Below are 21,692 nucleotides of genomic sequence, written 5' to 3'. Positions count from 1 at the left end.
ACACACCGCACCTTGCTGATTGGTGGTCGAGTTGCTTCTTTGGTAAATAAAACATTTATAGAGGCTCAATTAGCGAAGCCTGTTGAGTCTGCGGCAGCTGTGCTTGCCAGCTGTTTTTAAAGGAAGAGCGATGCAGCGAGGTGAAGCAAAGGAAAAGAGGATCTCAGGAACAGGAAGGAAAAAATGGAAAAGGGAAGGTGAAGCCAGCAGAGAGCTTGTTTTTGATTCAGTGTGGACTCAGTTTTTTTCTTGATTATAAGACGAGTGGTTTGTTTGTGTCCCAAAAGAGCACAGAAGGATTGGAGAAAAGTTTATTCTGTATATAGGAAAATGCAAAAGTCTCTGCAAGGTCAGTAGATTTCAACTCATTTCTAAGATATGCAGCAACAATGGTAGAAAATTCAGCGTTAATAACGCTATCTAAAGTCTCAGAAAAGAAAGTAAATGTAATAATGATGCTGTATATTAAAAAGATTATTTGATATGCTGGTGACCTGTATCACAAAGAAAGTTCAACTTGCCTGATAAAACGGTCTCACCACAATGTCCATTTAGGAGCTGTTTTTCATTTCAAATGATCTTCATTAGCAAAAGGAGATTGTCTAGTAGTCTTTGAATCGTAGCTGCTGAATTTTCCATTATTCTGAGCACGTCTGATCACCTTTTTAGACCAACGTTGACCTAATGTTATAGCTGTATTTTCTCTGAAGAATCACTGACAAATACTGTCGAGACTGACACATATTGAGTGCAATTGATATGGTATAATCACCACTAACTAGGCTGTAGGTACATGAACTTCAATGTAAACTCTCTTGACAATTCATTTTAAACCTGAATCCTGTAGGAATGAGTTAATTGTCCATGTGCTGTGTACCTGTATTGATCTGATCCCTGGAACATGCAGCATATGTTACCCCTGCAAGAACTTGGTTTGGATTAAGTGTCAAATCTTTGGTGTTTCAGATGAATCTTATATAGGCCCCCCAGATAGAAAATAAGTCTGAGTATCTAACACATCCCTTTACCTGCTGAGCATGAACAATTCAGTTATTATTAAATCTTTGTAACTTTTTTGACTGACAGTTAGTGGGCTTTATTATATGGCTCAAGAGGAAGCCCCCTGTTGCTTAGCCTTCACATGTGCAACGGCACAGTATAAGACAAGTTACTTTTTCTTTTTATAGGACTGAAAACAGCATTTGAGACCAGAGGATTGTCTGATAGCTTTAGGAAATGAATGCAGATGTACAACAGCTTCTAATTTTCAAATGTAGATGAGTGCCATCACTGCCAAGTTCAGTGGATATTGATAATGGCTTGTACACAGTTTAGTGCCAGTAAAATCAATTTATGTATAAGATGGAGACATACGAGTCAAATATAAATACAGTAATGTTTGTGGGTGAAGACAGGGGCACAATGATTGGATGTAACAATTGATATGCTGAGAGTTTAACATTCAAATGGATATTGTGGTCATGAAACACTTCACCGACATATTAACACATGAAAGGGTATCTGCTTGTTCTCTGGCCTTTTTGAATTAGCTGTGAATTAATTTAGGCTCACTTAGGCAGTTATATGTCAGAGGTGTGTATGTGTACAAAGAGCCTCATTTGGTTTGTGTCTTCTTGTAAAACACAAAAAGAAGACGTTGTAGAGATCAGTGCTGCATGGAGGAAAAGAGCATCTTGCTTGATTATGATACAGGGACTGCTGGCAAAGCCCATGAACTGAGAGACTGATGCCAGCACTGAAAGTGGTCTTGTCCTGGTTGCCACGTACCCTTTTCATGAGTACAAAATCTCCTCTGCTGGGTTCAGAAAATATTCCAACCCTTCCAAAGGGATCTCTGCTTAATTCTACTTTTCTCTGTCCTTTTCTTTCAGTGGAAGGCTGCACGGATTGGTCAGTGGACTACCTTAAATACAAGGTGCTTCTGGGGGAACCTGTGCGGATTAAGTGTGCTTTATTTTATGGATATATCCGGGCAAACTACACCCACGCGCAGAGCGCAGGACTCAGCCTTATGTGGTACAAAAGTGCAGGACATGGGGACTTCGAGGAACCCATCAGTTTTGACGGCACAAGGATGAGCAAGGAGGAGGATGCCATATGGTTTCGACCAGCAGAGTTGGACGATGTCGGTTACTACTCCTGTGTTTTAAGGTGAGTTCCTCTCATTTTTGTTAGCCAACATTACTTGGACACACACTGCGTACTGCTTTCTTCTTTGCTATCAAATGTAAGTTGTTGATTTTATTGTTTTGTGCTTAACTGGAGCAAGCATGCATGAAAACTCTTCCACATTTTGGACTTGTTTTGCCAGCAGAGTGTCAGTTCTATAGTGGGGGTAAATAACATTTTCTGGAACCCCGTGGGCACAAGTAAAGCTGTGTTAAAGTCCTCCCCTGTTGATTCCTAATGAAGTCTCTCATCTCAGGCCAAAAGAGCACTGGTCCTTAGTCCACAGAGCATCATCTAACATTATGAGTCCCCTTTGCTTGGCTTTATATGCTAAATGATTTCTTTATTCTCCTCTGGGGGACAGTAAGCCATTAGGTGCAATTGGTAAATCCATATCTCTTCAGCCTCACAAGTCCTTCTTTCTGAAAATGTGAAAGAGTGATATGATATGAAAGAATGTAATTCGGTACAGGAAGATTGAGGAAAGGGAAAAGGCTACTAAGATAAAATGAGAAAAGTAAGGGATTGTACTATCTTCCTTTTCCACTTGCCTGATGGTGGAGGTAGACAGTAGTTTGATTCGTGAGTTCTAGCTCAAATTGTCAGAAGTTTGACTTTGAGGTTATGTGTGGCCAGTCAGAAAGAAAAGGCAAAGCTGCTGTCTCAGAGCCCAAAACAATTTCTTATTTCACCGGACAAGGGAAACTTTGAAACACATTCCTGAAAGATAGGAGTTTAATCTTATTGGAATTCAGAGAAATCCACAGAAATATTCACATTTCAACCTAAAAACAAGCAATTGAGGACATTTGTTACACTGGCAAAAAAATCTGGAGAATAATATGCTCTTGAACAGTTGCATTCAGCACAGGTTTTCGCTGTGTTTCACAAGCTCAATTCTAAGAGGTTTTAGCCATTACTATTCAACACCATTAGCACTCTCCCCTTTGCTGTGGCAGCCGCCTTGAATAGAACCGGGCAGCACCAATCCAACAATTCTCTATTCAGTGACGTTGGCAAGCATTTTCTGGAGGTAGACAATCAGTCAGCTCAGAGTTATTGTGTAATCATGCAGAAAGTAGAGCCATGAGATTTGATTTGGACGAGCAGAGTTGCTTTGTCGCCAGTCTCTACCATTCAGAAGCAAATTAAGGGGCAACATTTATTTGCCCATCATGGAGAGAAGTAACAGTAGTTCTGAATACAGAGCACTTTTCTATCATGCAGGATTTCATTTCGCAGACCTTTCTTTGGACTATTGTTACCTGCAGTTGCTTTATGCTGGCCTTAACTATATTTTTACATTGACAAGGATGTCCTGACTCACTTTTTAATGCTTAACGTTCAAATCTTAATATTTGCCACCCAAATGACTGACCTTTACTTGGAATTGCCAGCGATGATGCTATCATCAGTTCCACTGATTTTCAGTGTTAATCAAGGCATCCGTTGCAGCTGGGGGGGGGGGGGGGGGGCGGTTCAGATCAACACAGTGTTATGGGAAATAGACACATGATACACTGATTAGCTCTAGCACAGCGAAATCACAAAAGCATATAAAGTGATTGTAAAAAGACCTACGATGAAATTACTTCAAAAAAACACCATCTTTATGTCACTGATTGTCAATTAATTAAGAAATCCCCTAAAAACATAAACCCACAAGTGTGAACATCACAGTGAATTTCCCTAAAGTGAAATCCACCATCTGTATTAACTGAACATTCAAAACACAAAAAATAAAGAGAAAAGCATTCATTTGTCACAAGGTGTTTACTGTCAGTTTTGCAACATTTGAGCTGAGGAAATAAGCTGAACATTGTGCAGAGTTGCACATGCTTGATTATATAGTAATAACTTATTAACCTTGTAGGTAAAGGGCGTTTTCCCTTGACTGGCTCATTAGTCAGCTCTATACAGCGGCTTTTAACAGGGGGATGGGCCTGTATAAAAGGCTTGGGAGGATTAGGATGTGTGTGTGTGTGTGTGTGTGTGTGTGTGTGTGTGTATGTATGTGTGTGTCATGTTTAGTTTAATGCAGCATTCTGAAGTGCATAGCAATGCATCAGAATCGACCACATGGGAATATCAAATTAGAATGATTTAGAATCTTACATTAGCATATACTGTGAGTTCTGTTGAGTGGAGCCATAATCATAAGGCCAGGGCTCAGTCCAGATGACTGACAGAGCAGTGGTTTCTGGGAAACAGACTTTTGATTGCTTTCTCAAACTGTATATCAACTAAAACTGAATCTATATGCGATAGAAAATGTCTGAAAATGCTGAGTCACATTTTTCACATGATGTGCTGCCTTCATGTTATTCAGTGTCAGAGATTAAAGAGAGCCACTCTAAAATACTTCAGCAAGAATAACACTATAACTACTGCATTTCAATAATAAGCTATTAACATTCATGGCTACAGTATTGGGCTGGGCGATGTGGACCAAAAATCATATCTCTCTGTTAGGCTGAATGGTCATACACAATTTATATCTCCTCATCTTCTGTGAAGTTGTAGTTAAAGCCACATGTGAGATGTGACAAGCACTTTCATTAAAACAGACTGTGATCAAAATGAAATGGAAAGACTGGGTATCTTTTCTTGTTTGAAAATGTACAGCTGGAAAACATGTAAATAAAAAATTTTTTTTTTTTAAATCCTATATTAGATTTAAAAAAAGGCCTTTCTCTGAAAATACTTCAACAATGACAGACTGATTAAAATACAATCACAGGTTTTCCTTTCCTGCTTAACAAAACGCACAGCTGTGCAAATAATAATAACAACAGGCCTACAATACAATATATCAGCATATAAATGAAATATATCAAATAAAAAGCATATATTAATTGAAAATAGGCCTATCTCTGAGAATGCTTCTTCAGTTGTTTTCAACAAAATCGAACCATGTCTAAATAATTGAACCATTGGCACTGTGGCTCCCTCCATGTGGCAGGAGAACTTGTGAGAGAGTGGAGCCCAGTTTGCGTGCAGACGCAGAGGGAGAGTGGGGGCGGGGCCTTGCAGAGAGATGCGAACACTGGCCCAGCTTTACGGAAGAATTGGGTTATGTAGCACAATATCAAACTATATTGATTATAAACTGTATTGTCTCATCCTGTATCTCATTTGAAAATATATCAGCATATCTTAAAAAGTCGATGTACCACCCAGCACTACTACAATATGACGTTTGCAACCACATTTGCTTTCTCATGTTTAGCTTGTGCATCGATAATGTTAAACACTGCAGGAATGGATTCATCCAATTTTACAACCACATTGCAGCGTGTTGAGCTGTTATGTTGACGTGACTCATTTCAATTCCCACCACAGCCAAATCAGAGGATTGCTCTTCTCTTTTGTCTCAGCAGCGTGGGTCCTATAGATGATCTGCACTTGCATATGTTAACATATCATATTTGGATTAGGCTCTTGGCAGTGTTTTTACTTGGGGATCCTTACCTTTTGGAAACATAAAGGGACCTAGGGAATTAGAGTGCTCAGTGGTGGAACAAATGAATCACTGCACAACAATAAATCATCTCTCACTGGATGCATTTCATACTTGAGCATGCTATAACAGTTCAATCGCAGTCACTCTGGGCCCCCATGATGTTATTATCTCAAAGCAAGTACTGGTACAGACCAGTGTATCCAAGAACGCTATGCATGAACATTGAAGCAGTTCTTGTTCACATCAGAAATTATCTATACACTGGCTTATGTGATGGTATTTGTCATCATTTACCATGTCTCTTTTCCTATTTGAGAATCAGTTTTGTATAGTGAGGAGCAAAGCTGGTTTAATGTCATTGTTTATCACCCTTTATTGGAATGATTTTATAATGATATGAACATTTTGGTTTCTAAATCACATTCACAATATTCATATATCGTGTTTATGATTCTGTTATTGGTATTGTACTTAGCTTGTGACTTTAATCCACATTTATCTTAGTTTTAATTCATTATATCATATTCTGAAGGTTGTCTAGACCAAAACGTCCTAACTGTACCAGCATTAAGCAACACAGTGTTGTGTGTGTCATATAATAACATTATTTCTTAAGAAGCTTTGAGTTTATGATATAATCTCATATCATAAACACTGTCAGCCCATGTGTCCTGTCCACAGGCTCTCCAGATACTGGGGAAGAGATTTCTGCCAGTTGTCTGTCACAGGTGTTATTGCATTAGTCAAAGATGAACAGTGTGGGTGGAATATTCATAAGACACCCACATCAGCATTGCCACAGTCAGTGAACACACACTGCTGCAGTATTATTGGCCATTTCTGCCAGTTTGCTGCCATGTAACAAGAGGTCATTGTCTTATTATTGTGCAGAATTCTGTTGTCGAAATGATTCCAAGCAAATAATAATCAAATAGGGAATTATCTAAGTTATTCAGTTTCAGTTTTACATGTAAAGCTTTGTCAAATGAGATGCATAGATAACAGTAAAAGCAGTCCGTTGCATTAAACATGTATAATCTGGTATATATTATCCATATCATGATATATACTCACCAAGCACTTTATTGGGAACAACTCCACACCTGCTTATTCATGCAGTTATTGAATCAACCATTCATGTGGCGGCAATGCAATGCATAAAATCCTACAGATATAGGTCAGGAGCTCCAGTTAATGTTCACAGCAAACATCAGAATGGGGAAGAATGTGATGTGAGTGATTTTGACTGTGGCATGATTGATCTGAAGAGTTTTTACTCAGAATGGTGTGAAAAACAAAAAACATCCAGTGAGCAGCAGCTCTGTGGATGGACATGCCTTGTTGATGAGAGAGGTCAGAGGTGATTTGTCAGACTGGTTCAAGATGACAGACAGGCTACAGTCACTCAGATAACCACTCTTTACAACTGTAGTGAGCAGAAAAGCATCTCAGAATGCACAGCATGTCCGAGGAGGTGGACAGGGTACACAAGCAGAAGACCATGTCAAGCTCCTCTCCTCTCAGCCAAGAACAGAAATCTGAGGCTGCAGTGGGCACAGACTCACCAAAACTGGATGGTTGAAGACTGGTAAAACATAGCCTGCACTGTTGAATCTGGATTCTGCTGAGCCAGCAGATGGTAGAGTCAGAAGTTGGTGTCAACAACTTGAATCCACCCTGCCTTGTGTCAGCAGCCCAGGCTGCTGGTGGTGGTGTAATGTTGGCCCATTTATACCAATCAGTCATTGTTTCAATGCCGCAGCCCATCTGAGTATTGTTGCTGACTATGTGCATCCCTTTATGTCCACAATTTAGCAAAAGTCATCTCACACTGGTTTAATGAACCTAACAGTGAGTTCAGTGAACTTCAGTGACCTCAAATCTGCAGAAGTGATGGGATGCATCATGTCAACATCGATGGCCTGACCAAGTATTGTAATGTGGTGTTCCTAATAAAGTGCTCAGTGAATGTATCTAGGAGAAAAAATCCTATTTCAGTCACATCACCCAGGCCTGTTGAGGACTGAGGTTCAAGGCCCTTTGCTGATCTAACCAAATTATTATCGTTGCTGGAGTAACGAGTAGAGTAGAGTAGTAAAAAACAAGACAGATGCCACAGGCGTGAGATTAACAGACTCATTTATCAATGTGTATTGCCCTTGTGAAAGAAAGCCATGTGAAGTCTAATAGAAATACACTTCGTGAGCAGCTTGGACACCATGTGGCATCATACAGATGATGACAGAGACCCATCTGCACTGCAAAAAAACACAAACATCTTAATAAGTTTTGCAGTTAGCAAAGTTTCAAGTCTGAAAAGCAGCTGGGAAAGTATGGTGAGAGCATGCAGATAAACACAATTATTACCAATTCAAATCATCGGGTTTCAAGTACTTTCTTAATCATGAGGCATGTTCTTAATACTGTTTGAGTCATCTTCCTGTTTGTTCCTTGTTTCCTGTGCGAATTCTGTGAAGCAGAGCTATCTCACAGCATTGGCAGAATTTGTCATCTGTTAAAAAATTTAGACTAAATATGACATCAGATTACTTGGATGGATAATTTTGCAGTTTACAATGCAGTCCCTTATTTATTGCATCATTTATTTCTTTCATTCTCTATGGTGCCTTCTCACACAAACTCATGCATATAAACATGCTCTTTTTCATGTGTTACGCTATGCCCTATGACTTTACACTCCTGGCCTTCTTGTCTCTCTTAACATACACACATACAGCAGTAGGCCTGCACTCGTCACATCTCTGTGTATATGCTCAGCTGCACTTAAGGGTGTCAGAGGGCATCATCATGCGCTAGCACCCGCACACACACACACACACACACACACACACACACACACACACACACACACACACACACACACACAACATGTCAGTTCTCTGCTCCCCTGAGACTAGCTGCTACTGACAGGAACTTAATGTGCCTCCAATCTGTATGTGAAAGCGGGCCAACATCAACACACACACTCAACATTCAGAGCATGTGTGCCTGTCTCTTTTAGTCTTTTACTCTCTTGCATTCTGCACACTCACACAGATCTACATACATTACGGACATATGATGGAGGGGGACGCTCACGCCACATACAGTATAGCAGTGGAAGGTAGCAGATGATCAGCGCCGTGAGTCAAATCGAGGTCAGCACTCAGCTGTTTCAGATGTTATACCCCGAGGAGCTCTTTCATATGCAGAGCGAAAACATCTGCAGTGGCAGAGTGTGTCACTTACTGTAGAGTGACAGAAAACAAACGCATAAATGCACAGGATATTGGGCTACTTGAAGGATACCACTAACTCCCCAGCATTGCCGCCAGTGTCTCTCTAAGGCTATTAACATTGCAAAATTACTAATTCCTGCTGTTTTACATAACACTGACGGCAGACACAGCCGAGTAAAAGCCTGTATGGAAAAAGAAAAAACAGGGTAGATGTTTGAAATTGGTTCAGTGGTGCTGTGGAAGTATGAGACTTTTGAATGTTGAATATTGACTTTAAATGTACGTGAGTTAGACACTTGTTAAGCTGATCATATTTATTTTTTTGGGTTCCAAGACTGATCAGATAAGATGGATTAAGTCTGTTTCAGTTTGGGCCACAGTTCATCTCAGTCTTATAAAGTTCAAAGCTCAGTTTTTTTAAATAGTAGTTACATATATGAGGTGTATGTCTTCATAGTTTTCAGTAATCTTGAATTTATTCCCCAGCTTTAATCTGGTTAGTTGTTTGAGTACCTTTATCTTTAATTATTCATTCATAAACTGTCTACTCTATATTGAATTCTGCCTTAAAAACAATATACTGTCCTGTTGTCATTTTCAAAAAACATTTAACTCTACTCAGGTCGTGTGCAATGCATGATGGTAGTCAATGTTTCTGTTGTGACTATTGCTTGTTAACTGTCTTTTATGTTGCATTTAAGCCTTTTGTAGATAAATCAGACATTTAGCAGGTAGCTGGAAGAGCATTATTCTTTTACATTTTTTCCTGCTATATGTGACAGTTTCAAGAAGTCTATGAAAGTATTTGCAAGTCTTTCTGCCATTTTCCATCTTAATAAACAGTTCCTGTGAAGTCCAGCAACTGCAATGTAATTATTCAGTGGGCTTCAATTGCCATAATGTCTCTGAAGAGACAGATCAACACATAAAGAGAATTTCGTTTTTCATACACAAGCTCCAGCAGAAATATGCCCAAACAAACACACAGATCCACGCGGTATCGATCATTGTGGAAAGTTCAGGGGTTACAGTGTCAGATTAAGGACGGATGTAGCAGTGCATAGAGGATCCCACTCCCTGGCAGGTAGCTAATGTCTCACCTTTGACCCTGTTCACTGGTGTTGGCATGCTGCCACTGTCCCAGGCTTATTAATGGGTTTCCTGCATGTCCTGCAAGGCCTGGGCTGTCACCAGCAAAGGACAATGGGAGGGGAAGATAACAAAGTGTGTGTGTGTGTGTGTGTGTGTGTGTGTGTGTGTGTGTGTGTGTGTGTGTGTGTGTTCATTTGCTTATTTAAGTCCGAATCGCATCTCACCTGGTACCTGTGTATACATATACACACCTAGAACTCGCACAGAGAACACACACACATTAAAAACCACTTCTCACCCGTCCCACACCACAGCCATGTTGACTGTATTAGTATTCGTGGGCAGGAGTGGCTGGTGATCTCTCAGGGAAGTGACAGTGAGAATGGGCCGTCTGGAACACTCTGTCATTCACCCCCAGTCAGGGCCTGTCCAATTGATCCAGCCCAGCTGTCAAAGTCAATGAGAGACGCTAGACTAAGGAGCAGCAGGGACGGTTTGTGCTGCCAGGGGTTATGGATGATGTATAATATAAGGATGGTGTTTGTGTTATAAGCTACCTGGCAGGAGACAATCAGTTAGCTGTGGCTCTGTGTAAAAGACTTACCGAGGAGGGCTACAACAATGACGTCCCGATGGATGTTTATTAATAGAGTTTATTTTTAAGTGCTTTGCAGAACCGTGTCACATATGAATGAGGTTTTATAGTCACAATGAAATGGAGAAATGCTTATTAGATCAATAATGTTAAAAAACAGCAGAATTTCCCTGCCAACAACATCTGGACTCTTGCAACTTATTTCTTGGTTGCTAGAATCTATTCTCTTTGAATGATGTGGGATCTGTAACAGCTCCAGATGACACATAAAGCATTTCACAATAGTTTTATTTTCTATATATGCTGTGGGATTTAGTTCAGCACTTTACTGAGAAAAAGGAATTTATTGAAGCAACAAACAATTGAAATAAAATTCCCTTAAAGTTTTAACTGCTTAGACTCTTTGGTCTTGTGGTCAGTCACAGATAATCACAACACAACACATTAAATATAAAGTTTTCAATGGGCAATATTTAATGTTTAATAATGTTTACCATAGTCGCCATCTTAGTTTAGCATTTTAGCATCCTATTACCTGCTTATTAGCACAAGAGGTATTTTAGAGGTATTTATACTGTAGCTGCGTGGAAATATAATTAATTTTGTGGGTATTTGTTCATCAACCAAAGTATTAGAAAATTCTAAATTCTGGCATGCAGGTGGCATTAGATGAAATGTTAGCAATCGCCCAAGTTTTAGGATTTTTTTTCCCTGGGATCCATGTATGTCTGTACAACATTTCATGGCAATCCACCCAATGTTTGTTAAGATATTCTGTCCTGACTGAAGTGGTAAACCACCAGACAAACACTGCCATCCCTAGAGCTCTGCTGATTGCATGGGTTGAAAATCCTAAAAGGGATGTGGGTTTATATATGTTTGCAGAAGTCAACATGAGTTGTGATGGCCATAATGGCTAAATAAAAGCTACATAGTCTTTGTCAACAGATTATCCAAGAAAGAAGTGCAGTACAGATCACACCACTGATGGGAGAAAGGAGCATCTACCACATTACTACTTTAGGAGGTTGTGAAGGAGTTAGTTCCAAAACACTGGCAGCAGTTAGTCACAGTGCCCAGGTAGGGTTTTAGTTAATTGTGTGATATGGATTTGCCAAGATGCTTCACCCACCAGCCAGGGGTTATTGATGATGCTCCCCTATATTCAGTATTCTTTACACCTGTATAGAGAGAGTGCTTTGTCGACACAGTTTTTGGACAGCCTTTTAGTTGGCTCTATGTGGTTTAGTGGAGGCTGTTTTCCAGCAGCCATTGTCTGATGATGTATGGGCTGCTGTTTGGGCTCAGTCCACCTTTCACACTGTGCTTTATTCAGCTGTGATATGGCAGTGTGGACTTGGCCAGATATGCACTGTAGATGTCTGATGTTACAATGGCAGTGTCAAAGAAGAGGGTGCTCATGAAACCACTTTGGGGCCAGGTACTGGATGGCAATAGACTTTCATCAAGCACACAAATGTAAAAATGTATCAAAAACACTATTTACTTTTTTACAACTTTTAAATCAATGTTTTGTTTTTGTATTTCTTTATGGTGGATCCTTTTACCATGTTCATTATAGTATATCAGTCTCAGTGAACTGCTGTACTGCTGACAGGTATGCTAAATAAACATGACATGGTATGTGAATGGTAATATTAAGTTAATGGGCTGGATTCACAGTATCATCTCTATATTCAGGGATGTTATCATTTCATAGCTTAAAATAATTGCCCTGATGCTTTTATACGTTCAGTTATAATACTCATACTCCTGCCACTATAATCCCAAAAAAGTTTTGGTTTTAGAGTCAGAAAACATCATTATATTTTAATGATCACAGTGTGCAGCCAAAAACAGTCTGTATCCTTTGACATTGTACCTTCAGCCACAACCAGCTACTGGTTTTAATATATTGCAGCAAAATAGCTCTACAGTTTGTGTCATTTCTCCATTAGGATAGGATGCTGAGAAACACAAACTCATTACCTGTATAATAGCAGTAGTACTGTATTTAAGGCCTCACACAGCACCATTATATTTCACCCATGACCACCTGTGAAAGCTTGTGCTCTAGCTGTAATACTTGTTCTGCTTCTGCTCATGCAGAGCTTAACTTTCATTTCAGCATTTGAATGAACCTATATCTGTGGATAGTTAGCATGCTGTGAAGGAGTGTTTCAGTTCCATAATATTGATTGGTAAACCATTATGGAAAACCAGGTGCTCTTTTTGGCTTGTACTGTCAAAGTGAGGAAGACTAGCAATTAGAGTATTAGTATTTCTCAAGAATTTTTATTGGTACGAGTTTTCATTAACTGAGTTTCTTGGAGGTAATTCTTTGATGTTGGCAGCACAACTTTTTTTCTTGAATAAGGCACAGGACAGTGTTGAGAGGCATATATTTTTCTGAATAATGGTCCCTATCCTGTTTACAATCGTATTCATAAATGCAATGTAAGTACTCTACGAATAAAATTCAGAATTTTATTAATGTTCCTCGGTCTTTTACAAATACTGAAAACCGAGCATTCACTGGAAAAGGTGCTCATGCCTGAGTACTCAAGCAAATATTGTTATATTCCAGTCATCTTAATTAGGTTTTCAATAACTATGTAAAAGGAGGATATAATATTTTCATGGGTCAAATCAAAAAAACAGAATGCTTTAATTTGCTAAATGAAAACTCGTTGTAGTTTTTCAATTACACAGCAAAAGTGGCCAACGTTGCTGATTTCTAACCAGCTCTATATATGCTCATATTGATGTATATTGGGTGCTCTTTGTAGAAATTGGAATATAAGTTTAATCCACCATGTGCATGCATTACAGTCTGTGCCAATTTCTCTGCATGCCCTTCATGCTCCTTCTGATTGGACATTTGTCCCATGCTCGATTCCATTTGATTAAGCCGAGCTCCAATGGCTCCTGGCTACAGGGAGCAGAGGGGGAGAAAGTTGGCTGTGGAGATTATGCTCTAAGAGACCTCTTGACTCAAATCTGTTGTCACAGTCTGCATGACTACTCAGAACGATTCAGCAGAAGGTCATATATGACCAATTTTTATTTCTTTATTTTTAGGATCAATCTCTGTTAAGCTTAGACGCACATACAAAATTCTCATTTCAGTTCAGTTTTATTCAAGTTTGATTTTACACAGCAGAATATCACCGGGGCTGAATATTTTGACATCACTAACTGAGGGATTTTATTCAGTCACATCCTCATCAGTGCCCTCCCATATGTCCAGCTTCTTGGCTCTCCTGGTCCACACTGAGCAGAGGAAGTCATCAAACAAGATGCCAAACCAGTGCTATCTGATAGCAGGGACACTGACCTTCTCTTTCTCATATCTGATGGTGGTTTTTATCTGCCAGACAAATGTCAGAAATACCATTCCCCAAGCACAATCACTTTGGCACCAGAGCCAACTTTTCCTCCCCTCTCCCTGCCTCCCTTCCTTCCCCTCTGGATTGTGAACGGCAGAGCTCCAAGGGAGACATCTGCAATACCGCGGCTGTCAGTCAAACAGTGATATAGACGACTCGCAGCTCACCTGAGTCCTAGGGGTGAGGGTATAATCGCCTGGGACTTGAGACATAAACTTAATTAGAATTTCCTAAAACTGAAAGAGCTAATTTAAACATTACTGATACTGTTTATTGTAAAGCATTTGACAAGTCATTTATTTATTAAAAGAAAATGTATTAATTTGTGAAGTCTTGAACACTCAGTTGGAGTTTATTAGGAACACATAGCTAAAAAGGATGCAGCATAATACAGCAGTCCTGCAATACATCCTGCTGTCATGGTTATGATGTTCAATATTTGTGTTGAAACAGTTTTAAGGAGGCGTTGATGCAACTTTATGGTCATTTTGGAGGCTGCAGCTTGTGCTGTTGTTTAATGTATTATACAGGCAGGTGTTTCTGTAAGTTTATCCACCCCCATTTACATCAGTGAGGGTAGGTTAAATAATGGAAAAACTGTATAATGCAAAACAGTTCGGTTTCACCACAAACTACATCCTCCCAAATTATTATATAGTTGAATCAACATCTCTTTAAAATAATTTAACAAGAACTGAACATTGTACCCTTCATGAGGGAGGATTTGTTGCAGGGCTGTTGAATTAGACTGCAGTGTACCTAATAAATTGCAAGCTGAGTGAAGAGCTCCACAAGGAATAAAGCTCTGCATCGAAATCAGCCATAAACAATTTATTCTTAATTTTTTCCCCTCATTTCAGTGTGTATTTCAGCCAGGAAATTTCACACATGAATCTTCAATGGAGTGGAAAAGATGCAAGGAGAAAAAACAATTACATAACAGGCCCCCTTCTAAAAATGAATATAAAACGCAGACATGGGTGGTCTGCCAATACTCATAACAACCTTTAGCTGAAAAATACTGTATGAGCACACAGCACAAACACACACATATACAATCAGTGACTGTCTGTTCAACATAAATACTCCAAGTTCCACAAATGTTCTTTTAAGGGTTTAGACTGGTCCTCTCAGTTGAGGAAATAGCTACTGGTAAACCTATATTCAAGAATCACTTGGTGTTGCTCAGATTTACAGGATATGAACTCTGTGAGAGCACCATGTCTAAGATTAACTGGTGATGGTCATTAAATACCTCCAAACCAGAGGCGATTGTTTGTCTCTTACAGTGGATGTGACCTTTGGAGTTGTTTAAAAGCATCTTTGGTGAAGACAAGCTGAGTAAAATAATGTAATGTGTAATGTAACAAATTACTTCTGCCGTTGAGTAATCAGTAATGTAGTCACTTTTCCAAGGAATAGGTAATGGGTATTGCTTGCCTATCACTGCTTGTGACAGTAGAGAAGAAAATGAAAGCTGTCTGTTGCTGTGATTTACCTTGTTGCCAGTTTCAGGGAACATTTCCCGCCTACATCTCCCAAAGAAACTGCTTAGTTTGTCCAAAACCTTAATGGCATTCAGCAACAGAACAACACAGACGACTGCAATTGGTTTACATTTTTCACCAGCATGGCCCAAACCCTCAGTGCAACAGCCCATTCTGCCAACAACTTTTCTTGGATGAGACGGTTTGTATTTGATATGCATAGCAGTATGCTGCTCATACATTACACCCAGAGGGCCTGGGGACCAATGAATAAGGTCATGACGGAGTTAGAAGAGAATACAATGGAGACAAATTGTTTATGCTTGTTATGAAATCAGGTTGCTAGCATAAAGATGAGTTGAGGGTGTCGTGGAATGGAAAATGAGTTCCCCGAAGGCATTGAGTAGGAAATAACTGAGTAATGCGTTTGCACACACAAGAAGTGCTACTGACAGTTAGAGACGAACAACTCAAGGGAAGGTTTGGAGGAGTTGTCAGACTTAAAATACTGGAAAATAACTTATTTGGTTTATGTAGGTTTTTGGGATGAGATGGTTGCTTTTGCACATGCGTATTTTCTGCATTGTGTAGTTTTAGAACAGTAGTTTTAAGGTGGTCCTTGATGAGGTTGCAGAGGGTCTTCTCTGGAAATAATTCCAATTGAAATATCAAATAATAACAGTTCATTTTATTTGTGTCCTTTTAACGTCTCTACATTAGAGCTTCCTGCACCCTATTTTGTACCACTCATATGTCCCATCACATTTGCGTCCCAAATCTACACATCTGGTTTTCTTAAAAATGAACCTACAGATGTTTGAAAAACTCTGAAGTGTGTTAAACATCACTTAATACTGTTCAAAGGTTTCTTCATAATCCTCAAAGATAAATGTTTTTTTAATCCAAAAAAGGATGGAAGGATGAAAATGACACATGTCCTTGCTCAACTTAACCTGGTTTTATTGTTAGTTATATTAGCTCTGTGACTCAAATGTATTTGTAAAGCAAGAGGCTCGAACTGAGGCTTGAAAACATTTTAGGAGCTTGGGCTCTTCATTATTCAGCTGTGTAGTGCTACCAGATACTGAGACACACTCATTTTCTTCAAGAGTTTAAAATAAATCACTACCGTACTGATGCATTTCCCCTCAACTTTAAGGCAAAATCATACCTTTATTGCTTGGGAACCTAGAATAGAACCGACAATGTAGATAACATTGTACTGGAGTTCAGTGGAAGCTTGTCTTTGTTACATATCGCACAACGCAGAACTACTGCTTCTTTATCTGAAATAGTTGTTTGCATGCTCCCATGTGTGGGTACAAGTGTGCAGACCGGTGCAGGCATGTGTTTTTCACAGCGTGGCAAAACTAAATTATCCAGAGAGGTGTGTGTTCCTCCCTGAGATATCGTGTACTACAAAACAGGAGAGAAAAGGGCGACTGGGCAGGTGGAGGCAGGGACAGAGACAAACCATGATGGGGGGGGGGGGGGGGGGGGGGGGGGTTGTATGGATTGTAATTGAGGCTGGACTTGGTTGTTCCAGCATGGCAGACAAGTGCCACACTCTTAGACAGGGGCTAAGTAGAAGCAAGTTGGCCCACAGTCAGATTTAGGGAGCTGGGGTGCTTAATCATCCTGGGCTTGGTGCTACAGTTGACAGGTGAGTTATGAGCGGGTGCTACAGGTAGGAGACCCAGTCTTCCCACCGCTCACTATGACCTTCGCTCTGGCCATAAATAATACAGGGACCATAAAATACTGATTTAGGATAACTGGGCCAGCCCTATCTTGGTCTGAGTTCATCTTGGCTTGGTGTGGACAGGGAAGGTAGTACAAGACTACTGAGGGCTGACGTAACGGACAGTGACACACTGTATGGAAGCTGTTGCTCATGCTATAGGTTTACACCTGTGTCCAGATCTTTAATACTATTCTCAGTCTCTAGCTCAGTATCAAGACTTTTCTGGCCTCAGACTTCACTCAGTCTTGTGCCAGTTTGAAACCTGGACCTGTCTTGATCTCAGTCTCTATTTGATGTTGACCAGACTTTTTCTGCCTGTCTAAAGCCATCGCTACATCTGTCTCGTAACCCCCCTTTCGTGTTGGGGTCATAATTCGAGTATCAAAACAAAGGTTCATTACATCATAAACAATGGCCTACTAAATACAATAGAATACATTTTCATCATTTTTTTTCTTTTTTAAAATGCCTATCAAGAAAAAGGTCAAATTTGACCCAGTGGTAATTATGGGTTTTTTAATGCAGAGAAATATATAGTAAATGTTATCAAACCATCATGAATATCAAAAATGACAACAAAACAAGAATAAAACTAATAAGCCCTAGTTATAATAATATTGTGTAACAGTGCTTTGACACAGGACAGAAGGGGTCACTAGTTCATGTGTTGTGGCTTTCTCAGTCACCACATCTCAACTCAACAACAGCAGCACTCTTCACCTCATTGTCAAAACGTCAAATGAAGAAATCACTACTGACCTACCTGGACCACCCTTGCTTAATTTTTACTCAAGTACTGCAAAACATTTAACAGTTATATAAAGAATGAAGAATTATTTTTGTGACTTGAAAGGCCTGTTCTGGTATCACTTAGGATTCATTTCTCCAAAGCTATATGCTGTAGACACACAAATATATACACATACATTGCAAATAAGGGACAGGGTAATGACTTGGCAGATGTTAGCAGTATATTTACTGAGTCTGATGCCCTGATTACTGCAGGGATATTTCTGTTTTTTTTTTTTAAATGCTGCAGTGATGGAGGTTGTGCTTGGTTGAATGAAGAAACAGCTTAACCTTTTTCTGAATGCTGATGAGACAGTTGGGAAGCTGCCATATTAATAGTGACAATCTTCTCAAAATAGGCTGACACACAGGTTTCATTTTTTAGTCCTTCAGTAGCTGTACTTGTCTCTTTAAGACATGATATTTAAAAGACATTAAATTAAATAAATAAGTAGTTTCTAACAGAGACAATCAAAGCTATGTTCTTTAAACTCACATATATACTCCGTATATATATATATATATATATATATATATATATATATATATATATATATATATATATATATATATATATATATAATTACAGAATACATTATTATTGGAATCTGCACCCAGGTAAATCTCCAACATCTCTATTAAAATACTAATCACATCCTGAATCATGACCTCAATGTTACTGTACAGCACAACATGCTTTATTAAATCTCTAAAGGGCTGATATCTGCAGATTGGTATCTGTCATTGCCCTGTAATGACAGACTGCCGAGGCTACCTTTAATCTTTGGACCTCTCACCCTGTGACGTCTGCTTTACACTGAGACAATTCTCCAAGACCGTTATTGTTAGTTGAAAGTAAGCTCTAATGAGTAATCAGCAATTATTTCATCATCCAATTTCTATTAGAGAGGAGTTATTTTAATTAAGAGATTCATTAAGTTAGTTCATTAATTTCCCCACAGGTGCCATGGATTCCCAGGAGAATTTCAAATCAATTCTGATCCCTATTATTTAATATCAGAGAGAGCACTTGCTGAGTTGTAGGACTGGTTCCATCTGGTTTCATCCTCTGGGGGTAGATTCACTGACAGTCAATAAAATAAAAGAAGAAAATATGTGTTAGATGGTTTGATATACGGTTTGTTTCTTAAGTGTTTAGGAGCAATGGCTGCATACATGAATCTATAAATGAACCCATGAATTTAACCAGTGCAAAATCCCATGAGTATCTTGCAGTAAAGAGAGTCTGTGGTATTTTTCCACCATATGCCAATCATAATCCTTTCAACAGGCTGCTTAACTCTGAACTGACCATTGCACACAATTTCACTGCATTTGCTGCATATTGCAGCTCAAGTCCTCTGCCTGCCCTCCAGTCGTATACAGTAGCTGTCAGCCTGACACTTCTCTGAGTTGATGTATGCAGGATGTTATCTATCATTGCCACGACATTGCATACCCCCTTCAGTTTGACACATTTTGACAGACATCCTTGCCCATTAATGCCATGGTATCACCTAGCTTGTTATCACTGTATCTGCAGTACGCAGAGTTCCACAAGCATCGAATGCTCAGTGCGTAGTAAACAGTGCAGTCTCTGGAGTGTGCAGCAGTCGGATAGTTTTCATGCTTACTTGTTTTGCATAGGCTTCATGAATATTATACCTGCTTAGTGAATAGTCAAGAGATCACCTGGATCTTCAGGCTCAAAAGGTATTGTGATGGATGTGAAATGTTGGAAAGACATTGTAGGACAAAGTGTTGGCCCACACCATCGATCACTCATGCGGAGCAGATGACACAGTTCTCTCTCTCTGTCTCTCTCTCCTTCCAGCGGGCGAGTTTATCAGTGCTGCCCAGAATATTTAACAGGGAAGAGAGCACACCCATGGGATCTCATTTGCACAGGTGTCCATCTGGTAGAAGTTGTCTGGGATAATCTCCACATCATGTCACATTTGCATCCGAGCTTCATGAAAACGGCACACTTACTGTAAGCGCAGAGTGTGGCGCTGGCCAGTTCGAAGGGCGAGGGATTGTTTTTCGCCACTGTAGCGAAGACCAGTGTGTGTTGTACTAATCCACAAAGCGGCTAATGCTGCGCAATTATGTAAGGATTTAACATGTTTGTAATTGTTTGTTGGTTCAGCTCAATTTGTGTAACCAGCTTTAGTTGGAAAATTAGCAATGAGATTTTCCTAAACACTGCCAATTTGTTTGGTCTTTTAACCAGGAGGGATTTACTGCAGTCAGGCCATAGTACTTGTCAAACATGACAGTCTTATTAGACAGTTTGGGTGAAGAAAAGGTGCTCTTATTGAATTCATTGATCATCAAGGACCTTTGCTTCAGCTCCCCTCCTTCAAATAGCACAACATTCACAGTGAATCAATGTGTTTATTGATTCTCATGTTCTGTTAAGAATTATTCAAGCAGCAGATCCAATCTCCAAATTGCTGTCCCATTAATGACCCAAACAGAATTGCTGTAGATGCTTAGCAGCCGCATGTTCCCCTCATGTGGCTGTGGAGCCTGATCCTAAACCTGATCAGGATCCCAGATTCGTTTAAAATGTAAAGACAAGCATTCCCAATGGAGGTGCAACACAAATCACTATAGGTATACAACAATACCAAGCAGTGAAATGTACTGTTTATTCCACCATGGATGAATACACATCAGTATCTGTGGGCCTAGGCAAGCATGTAGTCTCCAAACATTACAAGTATCTTGCATTTTACGCTCCTTTTCCTTGCGTTATAAATTCTCTTCTTTATGTATATGACCTGAGCAGTTACAGTACATCAATTGTAGCAAGTAATTTTCTGCTAGCTCGCACTGTATCTGCTTAACACATGAAAACAAAAGGCTCAATCAATCTTAAAGTGCTGTTGACATTCAGAGCTGTCGCTACGTATTACCACCCATGTCCCTGCCTCTCATACACACATAAGCTATACATGCATACGTGTGTGTGTATATGTGTGTTTGGTTTTTGGACATAAATAGTGAAAATGATTAATTGCTTTCCACAGAACAGTTTCTTTCTATCTTCCTCTGCTGAATTTAATGATTCACATGGAATCAGAGGAATGAGCTTGGTGGAGATTTTGATCGCACAGACCCTGAGTTTCTTTGAAGCCAGAGATGGACTGCTGGCAGCTTTTGTTTGCTGCAAGACTTCAATATGATAGAAAGTCATTTATTTCTGGGTCTGATTCATTAACTTTTTATTTTTGCAGGAACTCGACATATTGCATGAAGGTGTCCATGTCGCTCACAGTGGCAGAGAATGACACAGATCTCTGCTATAACTCCAAGATGAGGTTCTTCGAGAAGGCTGAACTAAGCAAAAGCAAAGACATTACCTGCCCAGGCATTGAGGATTATATACAGCCTGGAGTGGAGCCTGAGATTGTGTGGTACAAGGTAACATTTTTTCTTTTTGTTTGCACAAATAGTTAATATGTTTTTGGTCTTGAGTTAAGTGCAAGATGCTGTCTGAACAAAGGGTTGTCTCTGCCACTTCAATTAAAATTAAAATGCTACACAGGAAATTCAGTAATTTATCTGAAGAATGACCTAGTTAAGGTCAGCTATATTCAAATCTAATTAGCTTCAAATACATCTAGTCTCTGACTTCTGAAACGGAAAGCATCAAGAAAATAAATATATATCCTACAAAAATAAATCTGCTCACTATG

General features: G+C 39.5%; 1 protein-coding gene across 5 annotated transcripts in view; it reads left to right on the top strand.

Annotated features, from left to right (window-relative positions):
* The window catches only part of LOC139609454 (interleukin-1 receptor accessory protein-like 1), a 284,017-nt gene that overhangs the window by 130,211 nt on the left and 132,114 nt on the right, over window positions 1–21,692 (top strand). For 4 of the 5 annotated variants that reach the window (XM_071464066.1, XM_071464067.1, XM_071464070.1 and 1 more), the window contains 2 exons: window positions 1,893–2,172; window positions 21,231–21,417. In XM_071464066.1, the coding sequence (XP_071320167.1) occupies window positions 1,893–2,172; window positions 21,231–21,417 (467 nt within the window). Of the gene's footprint in view, window positions 1–147; window positions 350–1,892; window positions 2,173–21,230; window positions 21,418–21,692 lie in introns of those variants that run through there. The other variant, XM_071464069.1, reaches the window with a different exon arrangement.

The sequence above is a fragment of the Trachinotus anak genome, unplaced genomic scaffold, assembly GCF_046630095.1.
Source record: "Trachinotus anak isolate AG129_WGS33_773 ecotype Australia unplaced genomic scaffold, CSIRO_AGI_Tana_v1 ptg000026l, whole genome shotgun sequence".
NCBI lineage: Eukaryota > Metazoa > Chordata > Actinopteri > Carangiformes > Carangidae > Trachinotus > Trachinotus anak.
The sequence above is the reverse complement of the archived record's forward strand: the minus strand, read 5'-3'. Positions and strand labels throughout refer to the sequence as shown.